General features: G+C 62.5%; 1 protein-coding gene across 2 annotated transcripts in view; it reads left to right on the forward strand.

The window, feature by feature from the left end:
• The window catches only part of ACSF3 (acyl-CoA synthetase family member 3), a 49374-nt gene extending 25622 nt beyond the window's left edge, over positions 1 to 23752 (forward strand). The window contains exons 6-10 of one of the 2 annotated variants that reach the window (XM_032323847.1): positions 988 to 1100; positions 10464 to 10590; positions 18716 to 18850; positions 19615 to 19726; positions 23114 to 23752. In XM_032323847.1, the coding sequence (XP_032179738.1) occupies positions 988 to 1100; positions 10464 to 10590; positions 18716 to 18850; positions 19615 to 19726; positions 23114 to 23282 (656 nt within the window). In that variant the 3' untranslated portion in view covers positions 23283 to 23752. Of the gene's footprint in view, positions 1 to 987; positions 1101 to 10463; positions 10591 to 18715; positions 18851 to 19614; positions 19727 to 20377; positions 21134 to 23113 lie in introns of those variants that run through there. The other variant, XM_032323846.1, reaches the window with a different exon arrangement.
• The last annotated feature ends 1288 nt before the right edge of the window (positions 23753 to 25040 follow it).

Here is a 25040-nt window from a genome sequence, read left to right on the forward strand (position 1 = left end):
GGGGGGTGTGGGAGGGGATGAGCTGCTGAGGGCTTGGGTTTCCTTCTGGGGGACGGAACGTTCTGGAACCAGATGGCAGGGGCAGTTCCCAGTGTCATGAATGTGCAGAAAGCCATGAGTTGTGTGGCTTTGCGGCTTTGTGATGATTCACTGTGTCTCACGTACATTTAACTTGGATTTGCAAATCCTTTGGAAGCAAACTGAGGAGACAGGGCTGGGAGGGAGCTGCTTGCTGTGCTCCCCACCAGGCAAGGATGTGGCTTCTGACCAGAGTGGAGGTATGAGGCCACTGGGGATAGGACAGCTGAGAGCCCTCTGGTTCCAGCCCCGACCTCAGATGCAGAAGACAGACCACAGGGACAGTCAGTGCCATCCCAGCACACGCGGCCGTGGGACTGAGCTGCCCCGGAGTCCGGGTCCCGGAATCCTGAGCAGGTGTCAGGTGGTAGAGTCAGTGCCCCAGGCATTAGTCCCGGAACAAGCGCTCGCTGATTGCAGGGGTTAAGATAAAGCGCCTAAAGTCCTTCATGTGGGTTCTCCCAGAGGCGGAGCCTTTGGTGTTGGGACCTCTGCCACATCGGTCCTTTGTTAGGGGATTGTGGGGACTCAGGGCCCGGCAGACCGCTCCACCAGGTGCTTCGGGAGCAAACCGCAGATGCCTAATAAATGAACCAGCATGCTGGCGGCCTTCTCCACCGGCCAGCCCCATCCCTCTTGGGCTTCCGTGTGCGGGAGTCCTCCATGCCCCCGGGCCCTTACTGCCCAGCCGGCCACTAGTGGGGAAGCAGCAGCCCCAGCCTCCAGCCCAGGTGCCGGGAGCCTCCCCAAGCTGGCGGAGTGTCCAGAGCCGGGCCTCACGGGCTGTGGGCGGCTGTGAGCGCTGGCAGCCGTGCAGCCGGGTGGCCACCTGCGTACACGGAGCCGAGCCCTGTCCCCTTGGCTCTGGGGTCTACGGCGTTCTGTGCAGCCCTCTCCTCTCTCCCGCAGGCTCCGTGGGGACCCCGCTGCCAGCCGTGGAGGTGCGCATAGTCTCAGAAAACCCGAAGAAGGAGGGCTGCCCCTACGTGCTCCACGCGGAAGGAAACGACAGGGAGACGCAGGTGGGCAGCGCGCGGCGTCTTGTGGCCGTGGCCACCCAGCCCCAGGGGGGGAGAGTCTCCGCTTCCGGTTTGAAACCCCTCGCACGGGGATGGCTCCTTCCGGACAGCAGAGCTGCTGGTGTTTCCAGGCACTGTGGCCGTCTGGACGGTGCTGGGCCCAACCTCCAGGGCTCTGCCCCGCTGCCCCCAGGCTCCGTCCACCGGGGACACCATGAGGTGGGGTCATGACAGCCTCACAGAGCCCTTGTGAAAACGGAGGTGGTTGTAGGCGCCATCTGGTTCAAAGTACCGTGCTGGCGGGACCCTTTCTCCACTCAGTGAAGCCGGGGTGGCTGTGCCAGCTCCGGGAGCCTCACGAGGCCGGTGTGGACGACTCCCAGAGCCCTGAACGTGAAGGTCGCGCCGGCCGCTGGAACAACCGCGGGCTCTCGCTGCTGCTCTGAGTTCACAGGGGTGAAGCAGGAGAAGGGGGGTCCCTGTCTTCCGCAGAGCGCCCGTAGCTGCAGTCGGCTGATCGCAAGGGAATAACAATCACAGAAGACCTCGGGGGCCGGGGGGCTGGGATCCTGATGAAAAGGAGACGGTCTAAGCTGATGCCTGGGCTGGACGCCCCGTGGGAGTGGCCTCTGCTAGGAGAGGTGAGCCGCGTCTCCCCACGGCCCCGGCTCTCCCATTTGGCACTGGTCCCATCTGTGGTCTCCGTGTCTGTCTCCGAAGTCGGGGTCGAGGAGGCGGCTGAGCACACGGGCGGGTCAGGGTGCTTTTGGGTGTGACCCTGTGATAACATTCGCAGTGATGTGAGGAAGGTGTTCTGCCTGCCCGGGACCCCTCACCTGGGCCCCGTGTGGAGGGCCAGCCCGTAGACCCTCGCCAGGCTCCCGGAGCCGGTCCTCCCTGGTGGTGCCAGGGCTCCAGGCCCGCACTTGCTCCCCTCCGTGCCGTGGGGCAGGCTCCACGCCGGCCGTGCCTGTGCCCCCACCCCTCCAGCACCGTGGGTGTCCCTGACCGACCAGGATGTCCTGTGTCGGATCCTTGGGGTCTCTCACCCACCGCCATCGGTTCCTCTTGTCTGTTGAGCAGGTGACGTCAGGTACGGGGCCTTCCCGGGGGTTCCGTCTGGGCTCAGGTGACGCCTTTGCTCTTCAGTGAGGGGACCCAGAGCTTGGCAATGCCACCCAAGGCCTGAGGGACAGGCGTGATGTCCACACTTCTCAGGGACAGAGATGCCTGAGCAGGAGCACACTGGGTGCTGACGGAGTAGGAAGCACAGCAGTGCCCAGGACGCCTTCCCTGAGAAGCCCTGGGCCAGCCTGCCGGAGGCACCTTGACTCGGGTTCTCTCATGCATTGTTTTCGGCTGGCAGGCGGGGGTCCTCCTTCTGGGCCAGGCACGGTGTCCTCTGGAGCCACCTGGCCCAGGGGCAGTGTGGAGCGAGGTCCCCCCAGGCCTCTGCAGCCCGGGAGCCCGTGGTGCTTCTCTAGCCAGAGCCCAGGACCATGAACCAGGAGGGAGTGGCCGGGGGGCTCTGGGGGCTCGGCCCTGCTGACGGGAGCCGTTGGGGAGGACAGGAGCAGAGGGGTCGCTGGGCCAAGTGGTGCTTCCCAGACAGGAGGGAGAGTCCGCGTCGGCTGCCACAGCCCCAGAGCAGGAGGGGAGGAGCACATGCCTGGGGCTCCCAGGGCCGTGGCAGTGGGGTGGGGCTGGAGTCTGGGAAAGGCCGGACGGCTCAGGAGGGTGGCTCACTTGTGGGCCCCATAGGGAATAGTCTGGGCTGCCACTGTTGGTCCCTGTGTGGTGAAACTGGCATGTCTCAGCCGAGTCCCCACCGTGGGGTTGCTCCGGCTGTGGCTGGTTGGCGATGTGGCAGCCCAGGGCACCCCGTCCTCCCTGCTGTGCACAGCTCTGTCCGGCAGGAGTCGGGGTGCTGCCGACGCGGGCCCTCCACCTGGACGGGCCTCCTGCTCTGCCTCCACGGTCTCATCTGGCTTCTGTCCCCTCTCCCTGCGGGGCTGCAGTGAATCCCACGGCTGCCCGTGGGACCCCGTGCCTGTTTGCCGGGCTGCGTCTTCCGCAAGCCATGGCCGCCCGCCAGCTTCACCTTTAAAATACGTCTCTATCCGTGTATTTGTCTTCCATTCATTCACTCTCGAGAGAACCCAGTGCTCGCCGGCAGCACCGGGTGCGTCAGCGGACCAGCGCCGCACAGCGGAAGGTCGCTGCTGGCCGTCACCCAGGAACATCTGTGGCTGAGGCCACAGACACGCCACGCCGGGGTCCAGGCTGGAGCGGGGCGGCCTCAGCGAGCTCCGCTTCCCTCGATTTCCCCTTAAAAATCAAATATCTTGTTCATCCGTATGCAAGCTGTTACTGTGGTCAGCAGCCGGCTCAGCTGCCTCTTCTCCCGATGGCCACCAGCATCTCCCGGGCTCCCCAGATGCGTCTCCTTCCGCCCCTGCCTGTCACTGCCGTCTGTCACAGCCGCATGCCACCGACTGCTGCCCGTGACCCACAGCAGGGCCAGGGCTGGGGCGGAGTGCCTGAGGGCCTGGCGCTGACCCTGCGACGGTCGGGGGCCGGCCACCAAACTGGCCCACAGAGGCCCTCACCTCGGACGAACAGCAGCCCGACGGCAGCCATGCGTCCCTGGTCTCTTGGGAGGCGGTGGGTTGACCCCCTCTCTAGCAAGAAACAGGTGGGAGGTGGCCCTGCCCCCAACGGGGGAGCTTCACGAGGAAGAGGAAGGCCGGTGGCCCTGACGCACCCCATGAACGTCTGCGAGCACTTAGCCACCCCGTGCCTCGCTGTTCCCGACAGCCGGGAACCCCTGAGAGGCTCCTTCCTGCCGTGGGCTTATCCTGCGTGGGTGTCCAGACCCTCCTGGTGCAGCCCACATCTGAGGCCTGAGGAGTGGGCAGCCACTCACCAGGACACAGCGGGAGCCCACAGCCAAGGAGAGGCCCACAGGCCCGAGAGCTCTGCCTCGGGTTCTGCCTCTCCTCGCTGGCCTCCGTGGTCCAGAGCCCCCTGCCCGCCGTCCCGTGCGTCCTCCCGCCACAGCCCCTCAGAAGCTTGGCGCAGACCCCTCGTCAGGAACGTGGGTGGGTGTCAGGGGCCTTGCCCGAACCTGCTGCTGATGGAGAAGACGATGGTCAGGCTGCTTGCAGATGAGAAGGCTTCCTCCAGGCCTGGGGCTTCTCTAGCACGGCCCCTGGTCAGAGTATGATGGGGGGGGCTCTCATGCAGAGGTGCGATGCCCGAAGACCAGAGGCCCCTATGAGAACAGCAGCTGCGTGTGTTGCCTGCTGGGCACCCGGGTCTGGCCCTCTGCCCCCTCCAGCCTGCACCCGCATGTCCTTGGGAACAGCTGGGGTGCCCAGATCTGCTCTCTTCCCAGCAGAGGTGGGTGTTAATGCTGAGTCCGTCGGAACCCCCTGCTGGGCTCTGGCTCTGCTTGTGACCTGCTGGTCCAGGCGATGGGTTAGTGTGAGCGGATGTTTCAGTGTTCCCCTCAGATGGTCGTCTTCCCTCGTGGTATCACCGCTCTCCTGTCTCTGAAACTCATGAGCGTCAGCGAGTGAAATCAGATTGACCGTGTAGTCCAGGGTCTGTGCGATGAGTTGGGAACGTAAGCCAGCGTGTGACGGGGGGTATGTCTTTCAACCTTCATACTGCTGCTTGACTTCTCTCTCTCCCTGAAAAATAAAATGCTTTGTGTTTTTCCTTTGCGGGGCAGAGGTGCATAAGGAAAATGACGGTGTATCTTACTTTGTACTTGCTTTGCCTCGAGCCAAGGTTCCCTGGCAAATCGGGCAGGAATTAGGGCTGGTAGAAGTGTCTGTGTTTGTGTTGCTGGACCTGTGGCGGGCGTCACACGTTCAGCAGGGTCTGTACGCAGGTTGTATGCTCCCCATCGGTCTGTGTGTTTGGTTCTCCGACACCAGTCTTGACCACTGGTGGCTTTATGGTGAGTCTCAGAACAATGGTGCTATGCCACCAAGTTTATTCTCATTCAGCTACTTTAGTTACTTTGTCTGCCATACCAGCTTATTTTTAAAAGATTTTATTTACTTATTTGAGAGAGAAAGCAAGCATGAGCAAGGGGAGCGGCAGAGAGAGGCGCAGACTTCTGCTGAGCGGAGCCAAACGTGGGGCTCGATCCCAGGACCCTGGGATCATGACCTGAGCCGCCCAGGAGCCCCACCTGCCAAACCAATTTTATAAATAGCTTGTCTCTATAAAAAGTCCTCTTGGGGGCACCTGGATGGCTCCGTCAGTTAAGCGACTGCCTGGGGATCGAGTCCCGCATCGGGCTCCCAGCTGTGTGGGGTCCTGCTTCTCCCTCTGACCTCCTCTCTTCTCAGAGAGGAGAAATAAATAAATAAAAATCTTTAATAAAAAGAAAAGTCCTCTTGGGATCTTGATCAAAATTGCATTAAATATGGGGTGCCTGGTTGGCTCAAAACATCCAACTCTTGGTTTCAGCTCAGGTCGTGATATCGGGGTTGTGGGATCGAGCCCCACGTCAGGCTCCCTGCTCGGCGCGGAGTCTGCTTGAGGTTCTCTTCTTCCTCTGCCCTCCCATCATTCACGTGCTCGTTCTCTCTTTCAAATAAATACATATTTTTTACGGTTGCATTAACGACGTGCCTGGGTGGCTCAGTCGTTAAGCGTCTGCCTTCGGCTCAGGTCATGATCTCAGGGTCCTGGCATCGAGCCCTGTGTCGGGCTCTTGTCCTTGGAAACCTGCGTCTCTCTCTCTCTCTCTTTGTGTGTGTGTGTGTGCTCACTTTCTCTATCTCTTTCTTCCTCTCTCAAATAAGTAAATCTTAAAAAAAAAAATAAAAATAAAAAAATAAAATTGCATTAAACCTTAAATCAGTTTAGGGAGAATTAACATCTCCCCTATGCTGCGTCTTCAGTCCATGAACATGGTATGCCTCCGCGCTCACTTAGGTCTGCTTTGCTGTGTGTCCCGCTGGGCTTATAACCAGGTCCTTCTCTTGCCTTCTCCTCCCGCCGTCCCCTCCTTTCCTTCTTTTTCAGTCACGGCAGGTGTGGACTTTTCGGTTTGTTTTTGAACTGTTCATTGCTGGGGTATGAAAATATAATCAGTTTCAGTATATTGGCTGCATATCCTTTAGCAATCTTGTTAAATTCTCTTTTTAGAGTTAGAAGGGATTTTTGTAGGTTTTTTAGGACTTTTCATATCAACAGTCATGTTTTCTCCAAGTAGGAGTAGTTTTACTTCCTCCTTTTCAATCTGTGTGTTTTCATTTCTTCTTCTTGTCTTAATTGCCCTGATGATTCCAGTGTGATGCTGAATGGGAAGACTATTAAAAATAACGTTGGCCGTAGACTTCTTGTAGATTCCATTCTACTCATGATATGTTGAGTTCTTAGCATGAATGGATGAAATATTTTCTTTTTCTTCCTGGAGGAGGGGAAAGGGGAGAGGAAGAAGCAGGCTTCCAAGAAGCAGGGAGCCCAACGTGGGGCTCAGTCTCACAGCCCTGAGATCATGACCTGACCCGAAATCAAGATTCGGATGGTTATCCAGCTGAGCCCCGCTGGATGATGTATTTGCAGATGCTTTTTTACATCAACTGGTTTTTCCTCATTAGGCTGCTAATATAGTAGATCTCATTGGTTGATTTTCTAGTATTGAATCAGCCTCGCATTCCTGGGACAAACCCCACTTGCTTGTGGTGTGTCATTTATTTTAGATGTGCTGGATTGGGTCTGCCAGCATTTCGCGGAGGGTGTTTGCATCTAAGGTTTCCTTTTGTTGTGCTGCTTTGTCTTGTTTGGGTATCAGGGTAGTGCTGGCATCATAAAGTGAGTTGAGAATTATTTCCCCCTCCTGTGCTTTCTGCATATAATTGGTATTACCTACTTACTGAAATGTTGACTAGAACTTACCAGTGAAACCATCTGGGCCCAGAGGCTTCTTTTTTGGAAGATTTTAACTATGATTTCATTTTCTTTAATCGTTATAGGACAATTCAGGTCCTTTAGTGCATCTTGGGTGAATTTTGGTAGAGCGTGGTTTTTGAGAAGTTGATCCACTTAAGTGGTTGGAGTTTTGCACGGTGTTTCTCGGTGTCTCCTTATCCGTCCTACCATGCCTGTGCGGTCTGAGGCGGCGCCTGCCCGTTTCTCTCGTGGACAGTGTGTGTCTTCTGCTTCTTTTGTTACTCTTCCTTGTTGTCTATCTGTTACTGAACCTTTTTCAGAGAACTTGGTTTTGGATTCCGTGAGTTTTCTCTATTACTTTCCCCTTTCCCAATTCGCGCATTTGCTGGCCAGGTCTTCCTCAGCTGTGGGGGCTTGCCCTCCCCCGCACAAATTCGGATGTTCTCGTTTCCATTCAGTTCAAACTATTTCCTAATTTTCTTAATTCCCTTAAGACATCTTGGACTCACGGATTATTTAGAAGCGTGTTGTCTGTTTTCCAGGTGTTTGGAGAGTGTTATCTTTCTGTTACTCACTTGTAGTTTATTTCTGTTATAGTCAAAGCTTGTTGGATACAATTCCAGTTCCTTTAAATTTGTGAACGCGTGTGTGTGCCCCCAAACATGGCCTTCCTGGTGGACGCGCCTGCTTCTGGTAGTGCTGCGACACAGACGTCAGGCCACGGACCGTGGTCGGTGCTGCCCGGTCCCACGGCTCCGTGAGCGTCGGTCCAGTTCTTGGGTGCGGGGTGGGGGGGATATACGTGACTCCCCCACCATCATTGTCTGTTTCTGCTTTTGCATTTTTGCTGATGTATTTTGAAAGTCTCTTCCTTGGTGAATGCACGTGTTTAATGGTTCTGGCGTGTCGGTGACCTGACCGTTCTGTCCTCAGTCCTTTGCTCGTATGTTGCCTTTGCCTGGTGTTGACAAAGCTGTGGTCAGTGTACTTTGCTCTGACTGGTGTCCATGCTGTGCGTGGTCTTGTCTCCTTGCTTTCACCGCCTGTGGCGCTGCCCTGGAGGTGAGTTTCTCACAGACGGTGTAGGGTTGGATCACGTCCGGCTTTCCAGTCCAGTCCGCAGTCTTCCAATTGGCGTGTCCAGAGCAGTGCTCACATTTGACCCAGTGGTTGAGATGCTCGAACGTCTCCCGCCGCCGCGTGCTGCCCCCCACAGTAGCTCCCTCAGCTCCCTGTCGCTCAGCTGCCCGTTCAGGCCTCTCTGAACTCATTCCTCAGTGTTACACGGTCATTTGGTGCTCGAGCTCCTGACCTTACACTCCTGGATGGGTTTTGTGGTTCTGGGGGCTATGATACGTATCTGCTTAGACCAGTCCTCACCAGTCCTGGAGAAGCAGAACTCCTACGGTCAGAGAGAAGACGTTCAGTGACCCTCTTTGGAGGTGGTGAGGCGGACGGGACTCAGGACCCCGGGGAGGCTGTGGGCCCCCCGCAGCCGGGTGTCCCAGCTCTGAGTGCCGCACGGGCCCGTGGACGTTCACTCCCGAGGAGCGCGGTGGGGTCAGTGGGTGGAGACTTGCTGAGGGGACACATCAGGGCTGAGTGGGGATTCTGGCTAAACCGACCCACCAGGATTTCTTCTGAGGGCAGGCTGGGGTGATCAGATGTCCCCTGGGGGTGAGAGCAGATTTGAGGGTGACAGTGTATCAGGGTGGGGGAGCTCCTGCTGAACTGACGGAGTGGGGCTCTTACTAGAACCGGATGTCACAGGAAGGGCCCAGGTGGCCTAGGAGAAGCTTCGGGAGCCCGACTGCAGCCTGGTCAGGCACAGAATCCCGGTCACTTTGCTGTCTCCCTGTGCGGCCTGGTTGTCATGTGGAATCCTGCACGGAAGCAAAGCCCGTGATCGGAGCTACCGTGTTTGCTTTCTGCCTTCTAAACTGTTGGAAAGAACTGCTGAGCAACAGAACGGTCCGTGTTACTCACCCAAGTATTTACTGATTCTTATTTCGTTTCTGAGTTTTCGTGCTAACTCTGGCACTGTTTGCCTTCTGAGGAACGTTCCCTGGTAATTCCTCAGCTGAGACCAGCTGGCCAAGGTTCTGTTGTTTCTTCTGTATCTACGGGTCTTTGTCTTTTCCTCCATCCTGAATGTTACTTTCTTCTTCTTTTTTTTTTTTTAGATTTTTATTTATTTATTTGTGTGAGAGAGAGAGCGCATGAGCCGGGGGAGGGGCAGAGGAGAGGGAGAAGCAGACCCCACCGAGCAGGGAGCCTGACGCAGGGCTCCGTCCCAGGACCCCGAGATCATGACCTGAGCCGAAGGCAGACGCTTCACCAACGGAGCCCCCAGGCGTCCCCTGTTCATTACTTACCCTGGATCTGGGATTCGGGGCTGATGCTTGGAAGTAGGTCCCCCATCTCCAGCAAAAAGATGGTCTCACCTTGGCAGTGGATCAGACCAAGGGCAGCAGTGGGAAAAATAGGTGAAATCAAGTCTGGTTTGGTTGGGAAACACATCCTCCAGGCAGGCCGGATGGCGGGCACAGGGCTGGGCCCTGGTGCGGGGAGTGGGCTGCGGTGTCCGCGGAGAGATTCAGGGGCAGGGCCGGCTCTGGTCGGCCGCCGGCTGTTGGCCTGGGAAGTGTGGCCTGCTTCCAGGCCTCAGAGAATGAGCCCGGCAGTCTGACAGCCTTTTCGAAGGGATGGTTCTTCCCCAGAATAAGTTCATTCTGGGGGGGAGCTGAGCTTCAGACCAGAGGGTCCCTGGCCTCCGTTCGGTCACCTCCGCTCTGTGTGAGGACGGGCTCCCGCAGGGCCTCCGCATATGCACGTGCTCTGCGCCTTCTCCTGGCTTTGCTGGAGCCCTTCTCCGTTTCCTGTAAAGCCACGTCTCCCTCCTGCGCTGCCCTGCCCTGTGTTCACAGCCGAGACGTGAACCCCCCGCCCCCGCTGCTCCCCACGCCATCTGGGCGCCCTCTGTCCCAGGCACCTGAGGCCGGCCCGTCCTCTCTCGCGTGGCTGCGTGCTCGGTTCCTTCTCCACAAGCAAAGTGACCACCTCCAGAAGGCCCCATGGGAGCCGCCGGACCCCTGTGGGTGCTGTGGCGGCTGGCCATGTCCCTGAACCTCCCCTGTGCCGTGGAGTGTGCAGGAAACACCCTGGAAAGGGAGAGTCTTCGATGCCAGGAGCTCACTCTGAGAAGTGGACGGGCAGCTCGAATCCAGCCAGGCCCTGTGACATGGGTCAGCGACTCCTGGCTTCGAGTCTAGAGGGTGAACACGGAGACACTCACTACTGTGGTGTCCACCTGAGGTCTAGTGTTGAAAGATGCATTTTCAATCATTTCCAACGATGTGTCCAGTTTCAGAAGAGGGTGTGGTGAGGGGTCACGAGAAAGGCAGGTGGAGCCTCCCTCCTGAGAGGGGTCCACTGTCTCCCATGCTGCAGGTGACCCCGGGGTTCAAGGAGAAGGAAGGGGAGCTGTTGGTCAGAGGGCCGTCTGTGTTCCGAGAATACTGGGACAGACCAGAAGAAACGAGACGCGCCTTCACCGAGGATGGCTGGTTCAAGACAGGTAGGAGAGGCCTGCGGGGGGCGGCCTGGACACCCCAGGGTCTTCCGTCCAGGGCAGAGATGGCGTGGGATGCACTCTGTGTCTCCTGTCTTCGAGGCTGCGTCCTCCCCCTGCCCCAGGGCCCCAGCACCCTCTAGAAGGAGGGTCGCGACAGGGCCTGGATGTAGAGCGCCGCCGCGGCCCTTCCCCGCCTGCCCCGAGCCGCCGCTTTGTAAATCGTCTTGCCCGTCCCCACCCCCAGGATCCAGGTCCTTCTGGCAGAATATGGTTTCTTGTTCTTTTGGGTCGTTTTCCGTTATTCTGCCCCAACACCCGGGGCCCCGGGCGTGGTGTGCCAGCAGTCCCTCCCGGCAGGACCCAGAGCTGCTCAGGGTCCCCCAGCTCCCTCCTGGCCCCGGTGGTCCCGAAATGGGGACTTGGCAGCAGACGCTGAACGTTACGGTTGCAGCTCACTGAGAACGACCTCCCGGCCGGTCGGTGGTGGGGTTCTGGGTGGTTCCTCCTTTCTTCCCGCCCGTCTGTGTTTGTACGACTTCGTTGCTGACAGTGCGCCGTTGCACAGTCCTCTTTGGACAGTATTTTCCGAAAAGAGAGGCTTGCTTCGTGCACCACCGCGTGCGGCCCCACCGTCAAGTCTGCCTCCGTCCCTGTCCTGCGGGGCAGCGGGGGGTGGGGGGCCGCGCGCCTCTCAGAGGGACGGCGGCCGTGTTCCTTAGTCTCGCGGCCACACAGCATTTGCTCAGGCGCCTCGCTGGGCTCGGGTCGGCGTGGGAGATCGTGTGTCCCCTCTCCTGCTGCTGTCACAGTCCTGAGGTCACCGAGTGGCAGAGCAGGGACTCGTGGACCCTGGCAGTCTCGGGGTCTGTGACGGCTCCTGACACAGGTGAGGGTTTGGTTTGAAGGCGGCCAGTGGAGGGTCTTCCTGGTGGGGGTGTCAAGGACCCCCTTCCTGTCTCCCTGCCAGGTGGCACTGGGTCCACACGTGGTGGTCCTGGCCAGTCCTGCGTCCGCCCTGTGGTCCCGGGGCATGTCTGGGGTTCTCGGCCCTGTGCCTGACAAGCGCACGTCCCGGCAGCCGCTAGGGACGGTGTCCAGGCTGCCCGTCCCTCCGTGCCGGGCACAGGATGCGGGCACGTGGTGGTTCGGGAGGGCTGGCAGTGTGGACGTGTGTCAGCCTTCAGAGCAAGGCTGGACCTTAGGAACCTGACGGGGGAGCAGTGTTCTGGGGTCGGGCCCCGGGAGCCCTGGTCCCGTTCTCGGGACGTCCTGTCCCTGTGCACGGGTGCGGGCAGCATGGGAACACCCCCAGCTGGTTTCCCTGGTGAGCACGGCGTTCCTGTGAGCCGGTCTGGCCGCGGGCCTCTCTCCGTCATGCGGGTTTGGATGTCCCTCCCGCAGCCTCTGAGTGGTCCCAGTGTGCAAGCCCGACTTGCTTTGTGCCCACCATCTTTTATTTTTAAATTCAGATAAAAGGGTTTTTCGTTACGGGCACGAGACTCCAAGCCCTGTGGATTCGCTGGTCGCAGCTCGCTGGCGCCCTGTGGCCCCAAGGCCAAGTGCAGGGCTGTCCGCAGGAGAACGTTCATTCGCTGCTGCCGATGCATGTTTGAGCTGGAAAGGAATGGCGTGCATTAATTATTGTAAAGAGATGTCTTTAGGAGAAAATGATTTTGAAATTCAGTTTAATTTCATTGTAATGCGCCACAAACAGGAAGGGAGCGTGTGTGTTTAATTGGCTCTCGGGGGTGAGGCCTGGAAGCCGTGTGCCTTTGTCACAGGCCATTAGCGACACAGGCTGCATAATGTGCGGGCGCAATCAGCTCGCAGCTGCTGCTCCTGCAGGGAGACGCGATATTAAGTAGAAATCAGGATAAATTAAACTTAACCCTTTCCCTGGCCAGCCCCTCCTGCCACGGGATTCTGGCGGGAGCCGGAGAGCTGCTGCCCGGGGGCCTGGGGGAGGGCCTTGCCCGCGTCGGGATGAGAGCAGAGAGGTCACCAGCCAGTCCTGCCCGCCCTGCCCCGCCGCTGTCCCCTCCTTCCCCAGATGCACAAGGAGCCCCTCGGAAAGGCCCTGGCAGTCCTGGCTGCTGCAGAGGAGACCCACCGTCACCCCCAGAAACTCTGCCGAGCACCACAGGCATCTCCTCCCAACCCTGACTCACGGGCACAGCAGCGCCCCGGAGAGAAGCCGTTCGGCACACGCATGGCCCCAGTGCTAGCCCAGGGCAGTGGGACGGGGATTCCGGGCGCCCTCAGCCCTCAACCCTTTTTGTTGACCTTGCTGCCAGAGCAGAGGACACGGAGGTGGGGACACAGGACAGAGGTGAGGCCATGAGGATGAGAGCATGGGGTGGAGGTGACACGGACGGGAGGACACGGAGGCGCGGGCACGGGACAGAGGGGGACCGAGTGAGCAGACGTTATAGTTCCTGCTGCCTTTGAGGCCTCCTGCCGAGCGGTTCTGTGTTAAAGACCCGGCTGAGGGTCAGGACGCAGACAGCCTGTGACTTCCTCTAACGATGCTCCGTCGTCCACTGTCTCGCGTCAGGACGTGGCCTGGTAAACGGCTCGCCTGTTCCACGTCGGTGCCCTGGTGGAGGGGACAAGGGTGGGCGGCGAGGACCCCGGGAGAAGCCGCTAGAGCATCACGGGTTCCTGACTTCTCCACGGCACGCACGTGACGTCCCTCCCAGAGCCCGGCATCCCAGAGACTCGGCACAGCGACCGAGGGGACCCTGGCGGGCGTCGGCACTCCAGAGCTCTCCAGAGCCGTGTCCCCGTGGCTCGCTCGCGGGGCCCGGGCAGCCCTGGGGGGAATGGCAGAGGCGACCGGCAGATCCCCAGGAAGCAGAGCAGCTGGCTGTGAAGATACGTAAGACACGGTCTCACTTCCTCGTGACGAGCGAGAGAAATACAGAGACAGAGATGGACTCCTGTTACCGAATTTATTCTTTTTTTTGAAGATTTAATTTATTTGAGAGATCACAGGCAGAGAGGCAGGCAGAGAGAGAGGAGGAAGCAGGCTCCCCGCGAGCAGAGAGCCCGATGCGGGGCTCGATCCCAGGACCCTGAGATCATGACCTGAGCCGAAGGCAGAGGCTTAACCCACTGAGCCACCCAGGCGCCCCCTGTCACCGCATTTAAAAGATCCTGACTGTGAGGCAGCTGCGTTCCCTCTGCAGGTGGGCTGTGGGTCAGGAGTATTTCTGGGACCCCATCACAGGGGCAGCCGAGAGGCGGGCAGAGCCAGGCACGGACATCCTGCGCCCAGCCGTGGGGGCTGCTGCCCGTGTTGGGAGGTGCCCGGCCGCAGGGGTTGGGAGGCCTTTAGAAACCGGGTCCCAGAGAGTGACAACGGGAACGGGTGACGTCTGTGAGCGTGCTGGGCTCCCGCAGCCACCGGCCGCGGTCACCTGGGGGAGGACCCCTTCCTTCCCTGGAGCTCTCCGCCCTCCTTCTGTGAGCACCGCTGCTGTCAGGGCACAGTGGGCACAGGCTGGGCTGACATCACGCCTCCCCGACAGACGCGGTGTCTGCTCTGCTCCCGCCCTGCCTGGCCGCAGCTGAGGCTCTGCTTTCCCTCTCTGGTAGGAGGGCTTCCATCTTGGCCGGCGAGTCACAGTTAGGAACCGGGCCACGGGCTGTGTGTTCGCAGGTGTGGGTGCGTGGAGGGCACGGCCATCATGCCCCATGCGCCTCGCTGACCCAGGAGGCAGGGTCGCCCCTGCAGGGACGCTCGGCGGGACCAGTGGTGCAGCGCGCACACGGCCAGGCCGCTGTGCCCACAGGTTTGGGCTGGGCCGTACTGTGTCATCTGGCTTCAAGTCCTTTGTTTCCCGGGTTCTTCTGCCCTCGTGAAGCCAGTCTTGGACCCGCAGGAACGGGCCTCCGTGTGCGGTGACGCGGTGCCCAGTGGTGACGAGACGGCGTTCCCTCTGCCGACATCAGGCTCCAGCTGCACGCGGGCTGGCCCCCGTGGTCGCCGCACCGTCCCTCGTCAGTCCCAGGCCCCTGGGCGCGGGGGGAATGGGCGGAGGCCCAGTGACATGCGTGGCCGGAAGAGCCGCTGGTTTTCCCAGCTTGAGAGCAGTAGCTGCTCACACCCATCCTCCCCTCGGAGGGGCCACGCTTCGTGGCTCCAGTGCCATGTATGCACCGTGAGGCCCGAGGCTCCTGGGGACGGGGTCCTTCTGTCCTCTTGTTTCCCTGAGGGCCACCCTGCCTGCTTGGGAGTCCCCTGTGCTCGCCGCCCCACCAGGCCCCTCTGCAGCTGCCTCCTGCCCTTCTGCTCCGGAGCCTGGGGCTGTGTCCCGAGGAGCCTCCTGACGGCAGGCGTGTGGGTATGCGCTTCAGGGGGGCGTGTGTCCCGTAGTGTCTTTGCTCGGCAGGCGAGGTAGACTCCAGGGTTAGAAACCCTCCTTATCCGTTGCCCGCTTCCGCGGCCGCGTCCTTCCTGGCACCATACGACCTTTCCCTCCAGGAGAATCGGGAGGAGAATTTTCTCACTCCGAGTCCACGTCGGACAAGCCGAGCGCCTTGGTTGCTCTGACTCTGATGTCCCTCCTGCTGGCGCTCAGCACACTGCAGCCTGCGGTTCTGGGAGCCATTCGGCTGGTTCTCTGCCCTGCAGAGCCTGGCCGTCCCCCAAGGGCTGAGAGCGGGACGGACACAGGGGAGGCTGAGCTGCCCCATGGCCAGGGGAGCCGACCCAACACGAGCTGCCCCCGACCTGCCCCCTGTCCCCCAGCCCTGTGTGGGGGCGATGCCAGGAACAGCCCGTGCCAGGCTCGCGGGGCCTGCGGGGCCTGCGGGGCCTGACGTGCAGGCTCAGAGGGGAGGGCTGGGTTCTCAGCTGCCGCCCTGCACCCCCGCGCACCCCCGTTTCCGCCCCGGAGAGCAGGGCGGGTGTTTCCCAGCAGGCGTGGGGTGCTGACCCCTGGCGGACAGATGACCTCAGTGGCTCAGGAGTAGGCCTCGCAGCAGGGGTTCCTGTGCCTGCTTCTGGGTGCCGAGTTAGCGCAGAATCCTTCCTGAGACTCGCGGAGTCATCGTGTGTGTGCAGACACTGGGGTGACTCAGCTTTGGGGGACCTCCAGGGGAGGCAGAGACTTCTCCACAAACCGAACAGCGGTTTCTTAACGTGTTTTCTTTGCGATCGGGAGACATTCGCTGGCAGATGCGGGTGGCGAGCTGGGCGGCCCTCTGCCCAGTGTCCACGTCCTCGTCACCAGCACGACACCAGAGCCCATGCTGGGGCTCATCCCGGGCCCACCAGCCTGACACGCGTGTGCCCAGCCGTGTGTGCTCACTGCTCTCATAACGTGTGCGTCCGTGCTGGTTTGCGGCCTCGCTTCTGTCCCCTCCGCCCCCATTGCTTGTCGTCCAGAGAATGGCATGAAGACAGACCCTACAAGCAGACCCTCTGGGGACGGGCCTCTTCCCTCTGCATCACTCCCTTGAGATCATGTCCCCTGGCCGGGGCTCTGTGTGCCACACCCGATCTCTCCTGAGGCAGATGCTCCGGGACAGCACGGGACAGGCTCCCGGGAGGAGTTCCAGCCGTGTGGCCTGCGGCGGTCGGAGCAGGCTGGGTGTCACTGCCCAAAACAGGGCCCTTGGGTGCCGCCAGCTGGGCTCAGCTCACATCTCCCCAGCTGCAGGGCCAGACGCTGGCCACAGGGCAGGCGACTTGGTGTCCCAGGTGAGGCAGGGACCTCCATCCCCAGGCCGGACCTCAAGTGCATCACATGGTGCCAGAGGGAAGGCTCCGGTCCCCACGGGAGCCCAGGGTGGGTGTGCTGGTCAGGGAGTATCCCGCCGCCTCTGAGCATGTGTGTATGTGGGTCGGGGTGGCCATCGCGCCCCTGTGTCTGGGAGGCAGCGTTCCTTCCTGCTGCGGGTGGCAGGCGCCACCAGGCCCACGGAGTCCATGAGGACTACCAGCTCCTCCCCTGATGCTGTAGCACATCTGTCCCACTCTCCTGCTCTACTCAGTTTCCCTAGAACCTCCCCACATCCCTGCGCTCAGGGCTCTGTCCCACTGGGGAGCACGGCAGGTGGCCGGCCGGTCGCACCCAGATGTTGGGCTCTGCACACACGGCCCCCACCCTTGCTGCCCAGGACCCCTCTTTCTGACCCCTGTCCCGGCCCTGAGCACGTCCTGCCCTCCGGAAGTGGGCTGCCCGTGGGTTAGAGACTCATGGGAGTTCGAGGGACAGCGCAGGCCTTCAGCCATCGTCTCTGCTGGGATTTAGCATCCAGCAAACAGAGCAGAAGGGCCAGGAAAGGCCGTTGAGGGCCCTTGTCTCCGGGACATCGAGCAGCCTTGCGGACTGGGCCTCGGTTCCGAGTGTGTCCCCTGATCAGCCTGCGCACCCCTCCCCCGCAAGGTCCTGCGCTCAGAACTGAGGTGGCCGGCTTCTCTGGGTCTCCAGGCAGTGTGGAGAGGGGTCCCCGGAGAGCAGGGCAGGCCCACCTGGGGAGGCGAGCCAGAGCCGGCCACCTCCTCTCCTGGCGGTCCGGGCAGGCCTGGAAGAAGAGCCTGGGGGGCAGCTGCCATGTTGGGGAGACGCCCCCAGCCTCAGCAGCCGTGATCTGGGCAGTGCGGGATGTCCCTGGCAGGACCAGAGACGAACCTGAGCCCGAGGCAGGGTCCCTCACCCAGCAAGGTCTCTGGGTGAGCGGAGGTGCTGGGAGCAGGGCCAGGAAAGCCCTGGAGGGACCCAGGGCTGGTGCAGTGTCTGTCCAACAGCACGAGCCAGTGACAGCTTGGACTGGGCCCATCGGTGCCTTTAAGGAGCAGGTGACTGGCGGTCAGGAAGCTCTCGGGGGCGCACACAACCGTCCGGTGGGGAGGGGACGCAGCCAGAGCAGGGGCTGCACCCGGGTATGGGGAGCACGGTGGGCCTCGCGACACCCACAGGAGGTCGCCCACCCCAGTCCTCCCTGCGGCCCGCACCCCTGCAGCCTTCCCGCCGGCCACCCCATCAGGCCGTCCTGCGGCCACAACGCCCCTGAGGCACTTGCAGCATCTCTGGCTCCCTCCGCCTCCTGTCAGTGAGAGAACCCGCCACGCCCGTGGCCTGTCCTCTTGGAGCCTGGCCCTTCCACGCCACCATCAGTGAGCCGGCCACCTGCCCACACACCGCGTCTGTCTGGTTTAGTAGACCGGCTCGTGCCTAGGGAGCAGCGGGTCAGGGAGCGGCAGGTGACGGATGGCGCCTTCCTGCGTGGGTGCCGTGACTCGTGATGAAACCCCAGCTGTGTCCCAGCTGATGACCCAGTGCTCGGGCCACGGGAGCACAGGTGGGCGGCGCCAGCTCTTCCCAGGGGCCCGGCGGGGTGGCTGCACGGGGCATGTCCACGTGCACACGTCCACACGCACACATCCATACACGGGTCCACACGCATGTCCACCTGCACACGTCCACGTGTGTCCACACACACACTCAGGCCAGCCGCCCCTGCACCCTCCCTGCTCTGGGCTTGCCCGCTGGCCCCTATCCCACTGACCATCCCACTGCCCAGCATGGCCTGGAATAGGACCAGTTGGGCTTCCGGGGGAGCCAGCATGCAGGGAAGCCCGGTGGGAAACCACACCCTGAGTGCGGAGGGACAGGAGGGCTTCAGAGAGTCCGTGGGACTGCTTGTAGCCCAGGAGACCCCACGAATGGGGGGGAGCTGCAGTGAGGTTCTCTCCACGAGGACCCTGCCATGACCAGGACCCCACAGTGGGCTGGCAGGAGCCGCTGACTCTTCTCTCTGTTGCACGGGCCTGAGAGAGGGCCGGAAGGGACTGAGCTGGGTGGTGACAGCGCGGCTGTCCTACCTTGGAGCCCTGGTCTCCACTCCGTCAGCCGCTGGGGACACTGCTGCCTGCACGGAGCCATCCACGGTCAGACCCCAGGCTGAGGTCACAGCCGGTGATCCTCATGCTTGCTGCCTTGTCCCGAAACGGCCCACGTGCCCTGCCGTCCCAGCCCGGGTCTCCGTGGGGGGGTGTCGGTGCCGCAGACGCGGGCAGCCGGCCCGTGACAGCGGGGACGCTGCTTCCACGCGTGGGCCCCTCGAAACAGGAGGGGCCCCGGGACGCACGTCTTGCTGACCAGAGCCCCGTCCTCAGGCGACACGGCAGTGTTTAAGGACGGCACCTACTGGATCCGGGGCCGCACGTCCGTGGACATCATCAAGAGCGGTGGCTACAAGGTCAGCGCCCTGGAGGTGGAGCGGCTGCTGCTGGCGCACCCCAGCATCACAGGTGCGTGGCCCCCAGCCCCGTGGCAGAACACCCCAGCATCACAGGTGCGTGGCCTCCAGCCCCGTGGCAGAACACCCCAGCATCACAGGTGCGTGGCCCCCAGCCCCGTGGCAGAACACCCCAGCATCACAGGTGCGTGGCCCCCAGCCCCGTGGCAGAACACCCCAGCATCACAGGTGCGTGGCCTCCAGCCCCGTGGCAGGGACCCCCACAGCCAGCTGGCTGCGGAGCCCCCGTCCTGGAAACGCTCCAGACGTGCCTCCAACTGTGCTTGCTTATGGACACACCCGGGCAGGCGACTCGCCCTTGGGCTGCACCCAGTGGGGACCCTCCGCCTGCCGGCTGCACGCCCCCCACCTCGGCACTGCGGCCAGGGTCCCGACCTGACCTCAGCAGCACCAGCCTGCTCGCCTTGACCGTGGGCTGAGCCCCCTGCTGTGCCAGAGTGGGCACTGGTGCTTGCCGGTCCAGGACGCATGGGGCCTACCCAGACCTGCCCTGACTTCAGGTCACAGGCTGAGGACCCTGGAGAGAGCGGAGGCTCCCCCGCAGGGCTCACTGGTTGTTGTCGCCACCCCTGGGCAGTGCAGGGAGGGCAGGGACTCAGGAAAACCAGCCCCCACCCCGAGCTCCACCTGGGAGACACGTGGGACAGGCCTCGCCCTGTCCTCAGGAGGACCCAGCTGTGCTGAGCCCATGCTGACCCCACCCCGTGGGCAGTCCCCAGGCCGTGGTGGTCAGCACGGCCTCCCCTCTGTCCACAGACGTGGCCGTGATTGGAGTTCCAGACATGACGTGGGGCCAGCGGGTCACTGCAGTGGTGACCCTTCAAGAGGGACACTCACCATCCCACAGGGAGCTCAAAGAGTGGGCAAGGTAGGGGCAGGCGGGGGCACTCGTGGGGCTGGAGGAGGGGACGGGGGGACGCACTGTCCCAGGGTCGGGATTGGCGGGGGTGGGGTGGGGAGGACTTGGGTCTTGCCACTGTCCATCTCAGGGTCAGGGGGTGCCTGGAGGTCAGGTGACACGTCACATTCCCAAGGCTGCCCCCAACACACAAAGGGCTGCAGGGAAGCCGTGTAATGATCACCAGGGACAGAGAGCCAGGACCACAGGGTGGGCGGCCCAGGCACAGGACAGGGGCACAGGGTGTTCCCCCGGCTCCGGGAGGAGCCCACAGGCACAGAGCCTCACCCACCCACCCACCCTGTGCTGAACATGGCCGTTGGGAGCTGGGACCACAGCTCTCCCCTGGCCTGCGCCCCCACCGCACCGTCCCGTCACCGTGCGTCCCTGTGGGCTCAGCTTCGTCTGACGTTAGACCGTCCCCAGGCCTCTGTGCCCACGCGCCGTGGCTCCAAGGCTTTCTCCATGTGCCGACACCCAGAGGCTCCCTTCCCGTGCCTGCGGTGCCCCATGGTCAGTCACGCCAGAGCCCAGAGGATCGTGGGGGTGGGGGCTGCGGGCAGTGTGGCCATGGTCCCAAGCTCAGGACGCAGTAATGTCCCCCAAATTCTTGATTTCCAGTCTGGGAAGTTTCTGCTTCCTCTGCTGTCTCTCTGCACCCCTCCTTCCCAACGTGCCTCCCTTCTTGGTGCTGAAGGTATTTTTGGTTCGTCCAGCACGATTCCGCAAGGAGCAGAAGCCCTTGTTCCGTGAGGGCCAGCGTGGCTGCGCGATGCGCTCCGCTGGGTTTGCCGACGCACACTGGGAGCAGGTGTTCCACGGAGGAGGGTATTCTAGTCGCCGTCACAGTTTCAATGAAACGCCAGTCACCAGTGCGGAGCTGTCCGCCGAGAGTTGGGGTCCGGTCTCGGGCAGCCCGTGCACACGGGTCAGGCTTGGGACCGTGGCCACGGGAAGACCTGAGGCAGGTACTCTGTGCACTTGGGGTGGGGGCAGGCGACACCCCTAAAAGGTCAGGGCCGGTGGCTGACTGCTGTCTCCAGGACGGTCCCACAGTGAGGCCGACGTCCAGGCTTCTGTGTCCTCAAGCCAGGCAGCCGCTGGGCAGCGACGCCGAGGCCACACAGCCCATGGTGGGGCAGGTCCGCCTCTCGGACGTGGCCCTTAGGGAAGTGGCCCTCCCTGTCAGCTCTGCTCTCCTGCGTTTTTCCTTTCTGACGAGTCCTCCCTCAGCTGGTGCTCCCCAGGCCAAGAGTCAGAGGCTCAGGCCACATGTCCCTGCGAGGCAGTGAGTGAGGCGTGGAGCAGGACAGCAGCACGTCTGTGCCCGGGACGCGGCCCACCCACTACCCTCTATCCCCGAGATACCAAGTCCGAAAGGGACGTGGGGTTTACTCCCAAGGAGGAATCCGGGATGCGTGGTCTTGACCCACAGTTGATGTCTGACGAGCCCCCAGAGGAGTGGTGGGCTTTGGCTCAGCGTCCCGTCCTCACTGTGTGCAGGCCACCCCTCCTCCCCGGAGAGCACCTGCTCCGCGGCCCGCGGCCCCGGGAAGACCGCTTTTCCCCAAACGGCTCCGCTCTGCCGCTCGCTGGGCTCGGCCCTTCACAGGCGCCCTGGGCGTCCCCTGGCGTCTGCCGTGCGAACACGTTCTGGAAATGCCGGGCCCCCGGCCATCCCTCCGATGCTTCTCCATCACTTTCTAACTCCTGTGGCTTTCGTCCCTTTTCTCAGAAGCGGCCACGGTTAGGGTTCCTGACGCCGGGCTCTCACGTACAGCCCCCACCTGCGCAGGCCGCCCGCCTCCGCGGCTCTCCCCCGACGCTCGCCTGTTTCCTAGCATGGCTGGGCCTGGAACAGGCTCTCCCGCTTACCGAGAACAGCCGATCGGCACGTAGCTTCTGCGCGGTGCGTGTCCTGTCCCGGGCTCTCGCAGGGGCGGAAGCTGCAGGAAAGGACACGGGGAAGATCACAAGGGAGACCGAACGCACTTTCGGTCCTCTGCGGTGTTTATCAAAAAGTCTCCTCGTAACCGGATTCACGTGACTCAAACCGGCGTGTTTCTGCCCCAGCGTCGTCTGTCCCAGCCTGTGCCCCCCGGGCCCGGCTTCCTCGGCAGCTGCCCACTCGTTTCTGCTGCCGGGCCGCCCGGGGACTGTCGGCATCTGTCCGAAAATGCCTTAAGTTTGGCCTCATTCTTGAGGGCGCTTGGCCCAGGCGAAGAGGGACAGCGCTCCGCTCACCAGACCGCCCAGCACGGGGCCGGCAGAGTCTCGGGGCTCCTGCCCTGGGCCCTGGCATCGGCTTGCTGCTGCCGCAGGGGAAGCACACATGCCTGAACACACGGGGTTTGGGCAGCGAGGCCAGGGTGCTCCGAGGGGCTGTTTCTTAATGCCAGCTCTGTGCCACCAGAGTCCCTTGGACAGTCCCGTGGCTTATCCTGCCAAGTCCAGCCCAGTCCTCCCCTGTGTGCCGGCTGTTTCCCGTAGCTGCCGGCACCATGGGTGGGGGCACCCTCTGCCCTGACGAGCCAGCACCTGAACCCCGAGCCGCTCCACCCCCGTGCTGGCCTGAGCCGCTGCCTTCAGCGCGAGCCGCCGCAGGCTGACGATGCCTTCTGCAATGCCTTCCGCGGGCTGTTGCTGACGCGCGGGTCGGTGTGCGTGTGGACCCCGCCCACGAAGGGGAGGAGCACCCGGCAAGGACGGGAGAGTCAGGGTCTCTGTCGCCGCCCACGGTGAGCTCACCACAGTGCTGCCCTGTGGCTGAGCTCGCCCCCACAGTTTGCGGGCGGGAAGGCCACACGCACCTGCCGGCCCCAGACCCACCACTGCCTGGTGGTTTGGACGGGGCCTCCGGAGAAAACCAGTGCCTGCCGCCTAAGGAGGCGTTTCCAAGTAGAGCCTGGGGGTGGTCAGACCCGTCCGCGGGGCCCCTCGCCGGAGAACGCACCATCTAACAGGGCCCCCATGGGGGCACAGGCAGCAGAGCAGCTGTTGGACCAACACACTAGCCTCACCCACCGCTCAGCACGGGGCTCTGTGGGGAGTGCTGCCCCAGCCCACGGGACCACCAGCCCAGGGCTCTGTCCACCTGCCTGCTCCCCGCATCTGGCCGCGGCCTGCTGTTGTGACAGCCAGAGTGGGACCTGCTCTTCCATTCCAGGAGGCCTGGCCTCTGCCCACGGGTGGGTCTGGAACACGGGCCGCCACATCTCCATGTTCACGTCCGCAGCAGCAACACAGAGCGGGCACGGGATATGCTTGGGCTTCGGGGCCCCGGGCGATGAGGATGCTTCTCCCGGGAGCTGTCCAGGCCCCTAGTGCCTGATGCTCAGAGGCTGCTTATCTCCACAGGGGTGTCCTGGCCCCGTATGCTGTGCCCTCGGAGTTCCTGCTGGTGGAGGAGATCCCGCGGAACCAGATGGGGAAGATCAACAAGAGGGACCTCGTCAGGCAGTTCTACCCGGGTGACCAGGGTGCCCCGAGGCCGGGCGCCAGTGAGCCGGCGTCCCCTTTAAGCTAGAGGGCCTCCCGCAGAGGGAACGGAGTGGGGCCGACAGAAGCGAGGGCACGGCGAGGCCTCGTCAGCCCAGGCTGGCTTTCGGTCGGACCTCCGCTCCATCCCCACCCCACGCTGGCGCCTGGCCCCGTGCGCCGTCTGCCGGCCGGGCCCCGTGGTGCCCAGCGGTGTCCCCGAGGGCAGCAGGCCTCCCAGCAAAACTCAGGAAACTGTCCGCAGCACACCCACTCCACGTGGCCGGGCTTCCAGCTCCCGTGGCCTTCCTTGTGGTACCTAGACCCACATGCCACTGGGGGAAACCAGGTCGAGCCGTGCAGGGTCCTCACTTAATCCCGCTGATCTGAAATCGTATCTCTCAGTGCTGAACATTTTGATTCCCAAAAATATTACGTAATTATTCGGTTTATGCTATGATTTTTATCAAGTTTCAAAACAAATAGTCGTCGTCTTCGGCTGGGGAGGCGACAGAAGGACCTTGACTCGTCTTTGGGATGCGCGTCTAAGGACCAGAACGCAGCCCCCTTCCCGCACCCGTGCGGCCACACGTCACGAGGCTCCCCCGAGGCCCCCCCGGGCCGGGCTGGCCTCCCCGCACACACATCCAGGCTCCCTGCGGGCACGACCCTCAACTGGACAGCCCCAGGTTCTCCTGCCCTCCACTCCAGCGCACGGCCAGGCACAGGGGCCCTGGGGATGGGCCACGGTGGCTCCGGTCTGCCTGGAGGGGTCCTGCGGGGGTGTCCGCCGCCCACTCACCCCAGGGCTGGGCCTGTTGGAAGGCAGTGGCGGGTCCAGGGTGCCTGCATGTTGCCTGCTGGGAGCGGAGACGGCCTGTGGGCCTGGCGTGTCCAGATGGTGGGTGTCCACACTCACACAGGTAGCCCCAGGGCAGCCAGAGCTGGGGCCCACAGGGTGGGGAACCGGCCCGAAACAGCCTCATTGCTGCCTCAGTTTCCCTGATCATGACTTGAGGCTGGCTTTTCTGGCTCTGACCAAGGACTGAGGACCTCGCTTCCCTGGGGCCCAGTCCCTTGAGGCTGGAGACCCCAGCACGGCCTCCCGTGGGTCAAGACCTCCTGGCCCTCCAGCTCCCTCACAGGCCGTGCCAGGCAGCCCTGAGGCTGGTGATGGGACTAGGGCAGCTGAGGGTCAGCGCAGGCCTGGCTGCCGTGCCCCACTGACCTCTTCCGTGTCTGCTCAGCTGCGGGCCCACCGGGCCTCGTATGTCTAGTTCCTTGGGGCCACATGAGCCGTGCAGGGTTCCTGGTGGTCAAGGACTCACCCAGGCCCGTGACTAGCCCCCGGCCACGGTGTCCACATTCAGATGCTTCTGTGTCTGCCGTCTGCGCCCGCTTCCTCCCGTGCTGCTCCCAGATGGACATCTGGCCGGCTGGGAGAAGTCCTCCGTGCTGGGCCCTTGGGGTCAGGACAGATGCCCCTGGTGTCGGGGTGGGGGTGGAGGCCTGGGGACTGGGCGCTCCAGGTGTGTCTGTGGGCAGAGTGGCCTGCCACTGTGGCCCCGGCCCATCCAGGTGAGGCTGGGACACCACCCCGAGCCCCTTGTGCCCTGAGGGGCAAAGCAGGAGGGCTCCAAGGCCCACAGAGGGCGGGTGGCGCTGAGAGCCAGGTCCTGGGGCGCGAAGGCTGGCCTTGCTGTCGGGGAGCGGCGGCGGAGCCGGGCTCTGCTCGGGTCTGTTGGGAGGATAGCGTCTCCGTGGAAACAGCAGTGCCCCACGGACAGAAGCAGCCCCATGGGGGGGC

This window comes from Mustela erminea, chromosome 19 (genome assembly GCF_009829155.1).
Source record: "Mustela erminea isolate mMusErm1 chromosome 19, mMusErm1.Pri, whole genome shotgun sequence".
Lineage (NCBI taxonomy): Eukaryota > Metazoa > Chordata > Mammalia > Carnivora > Mustelidae > Mustela > Mustela erminea.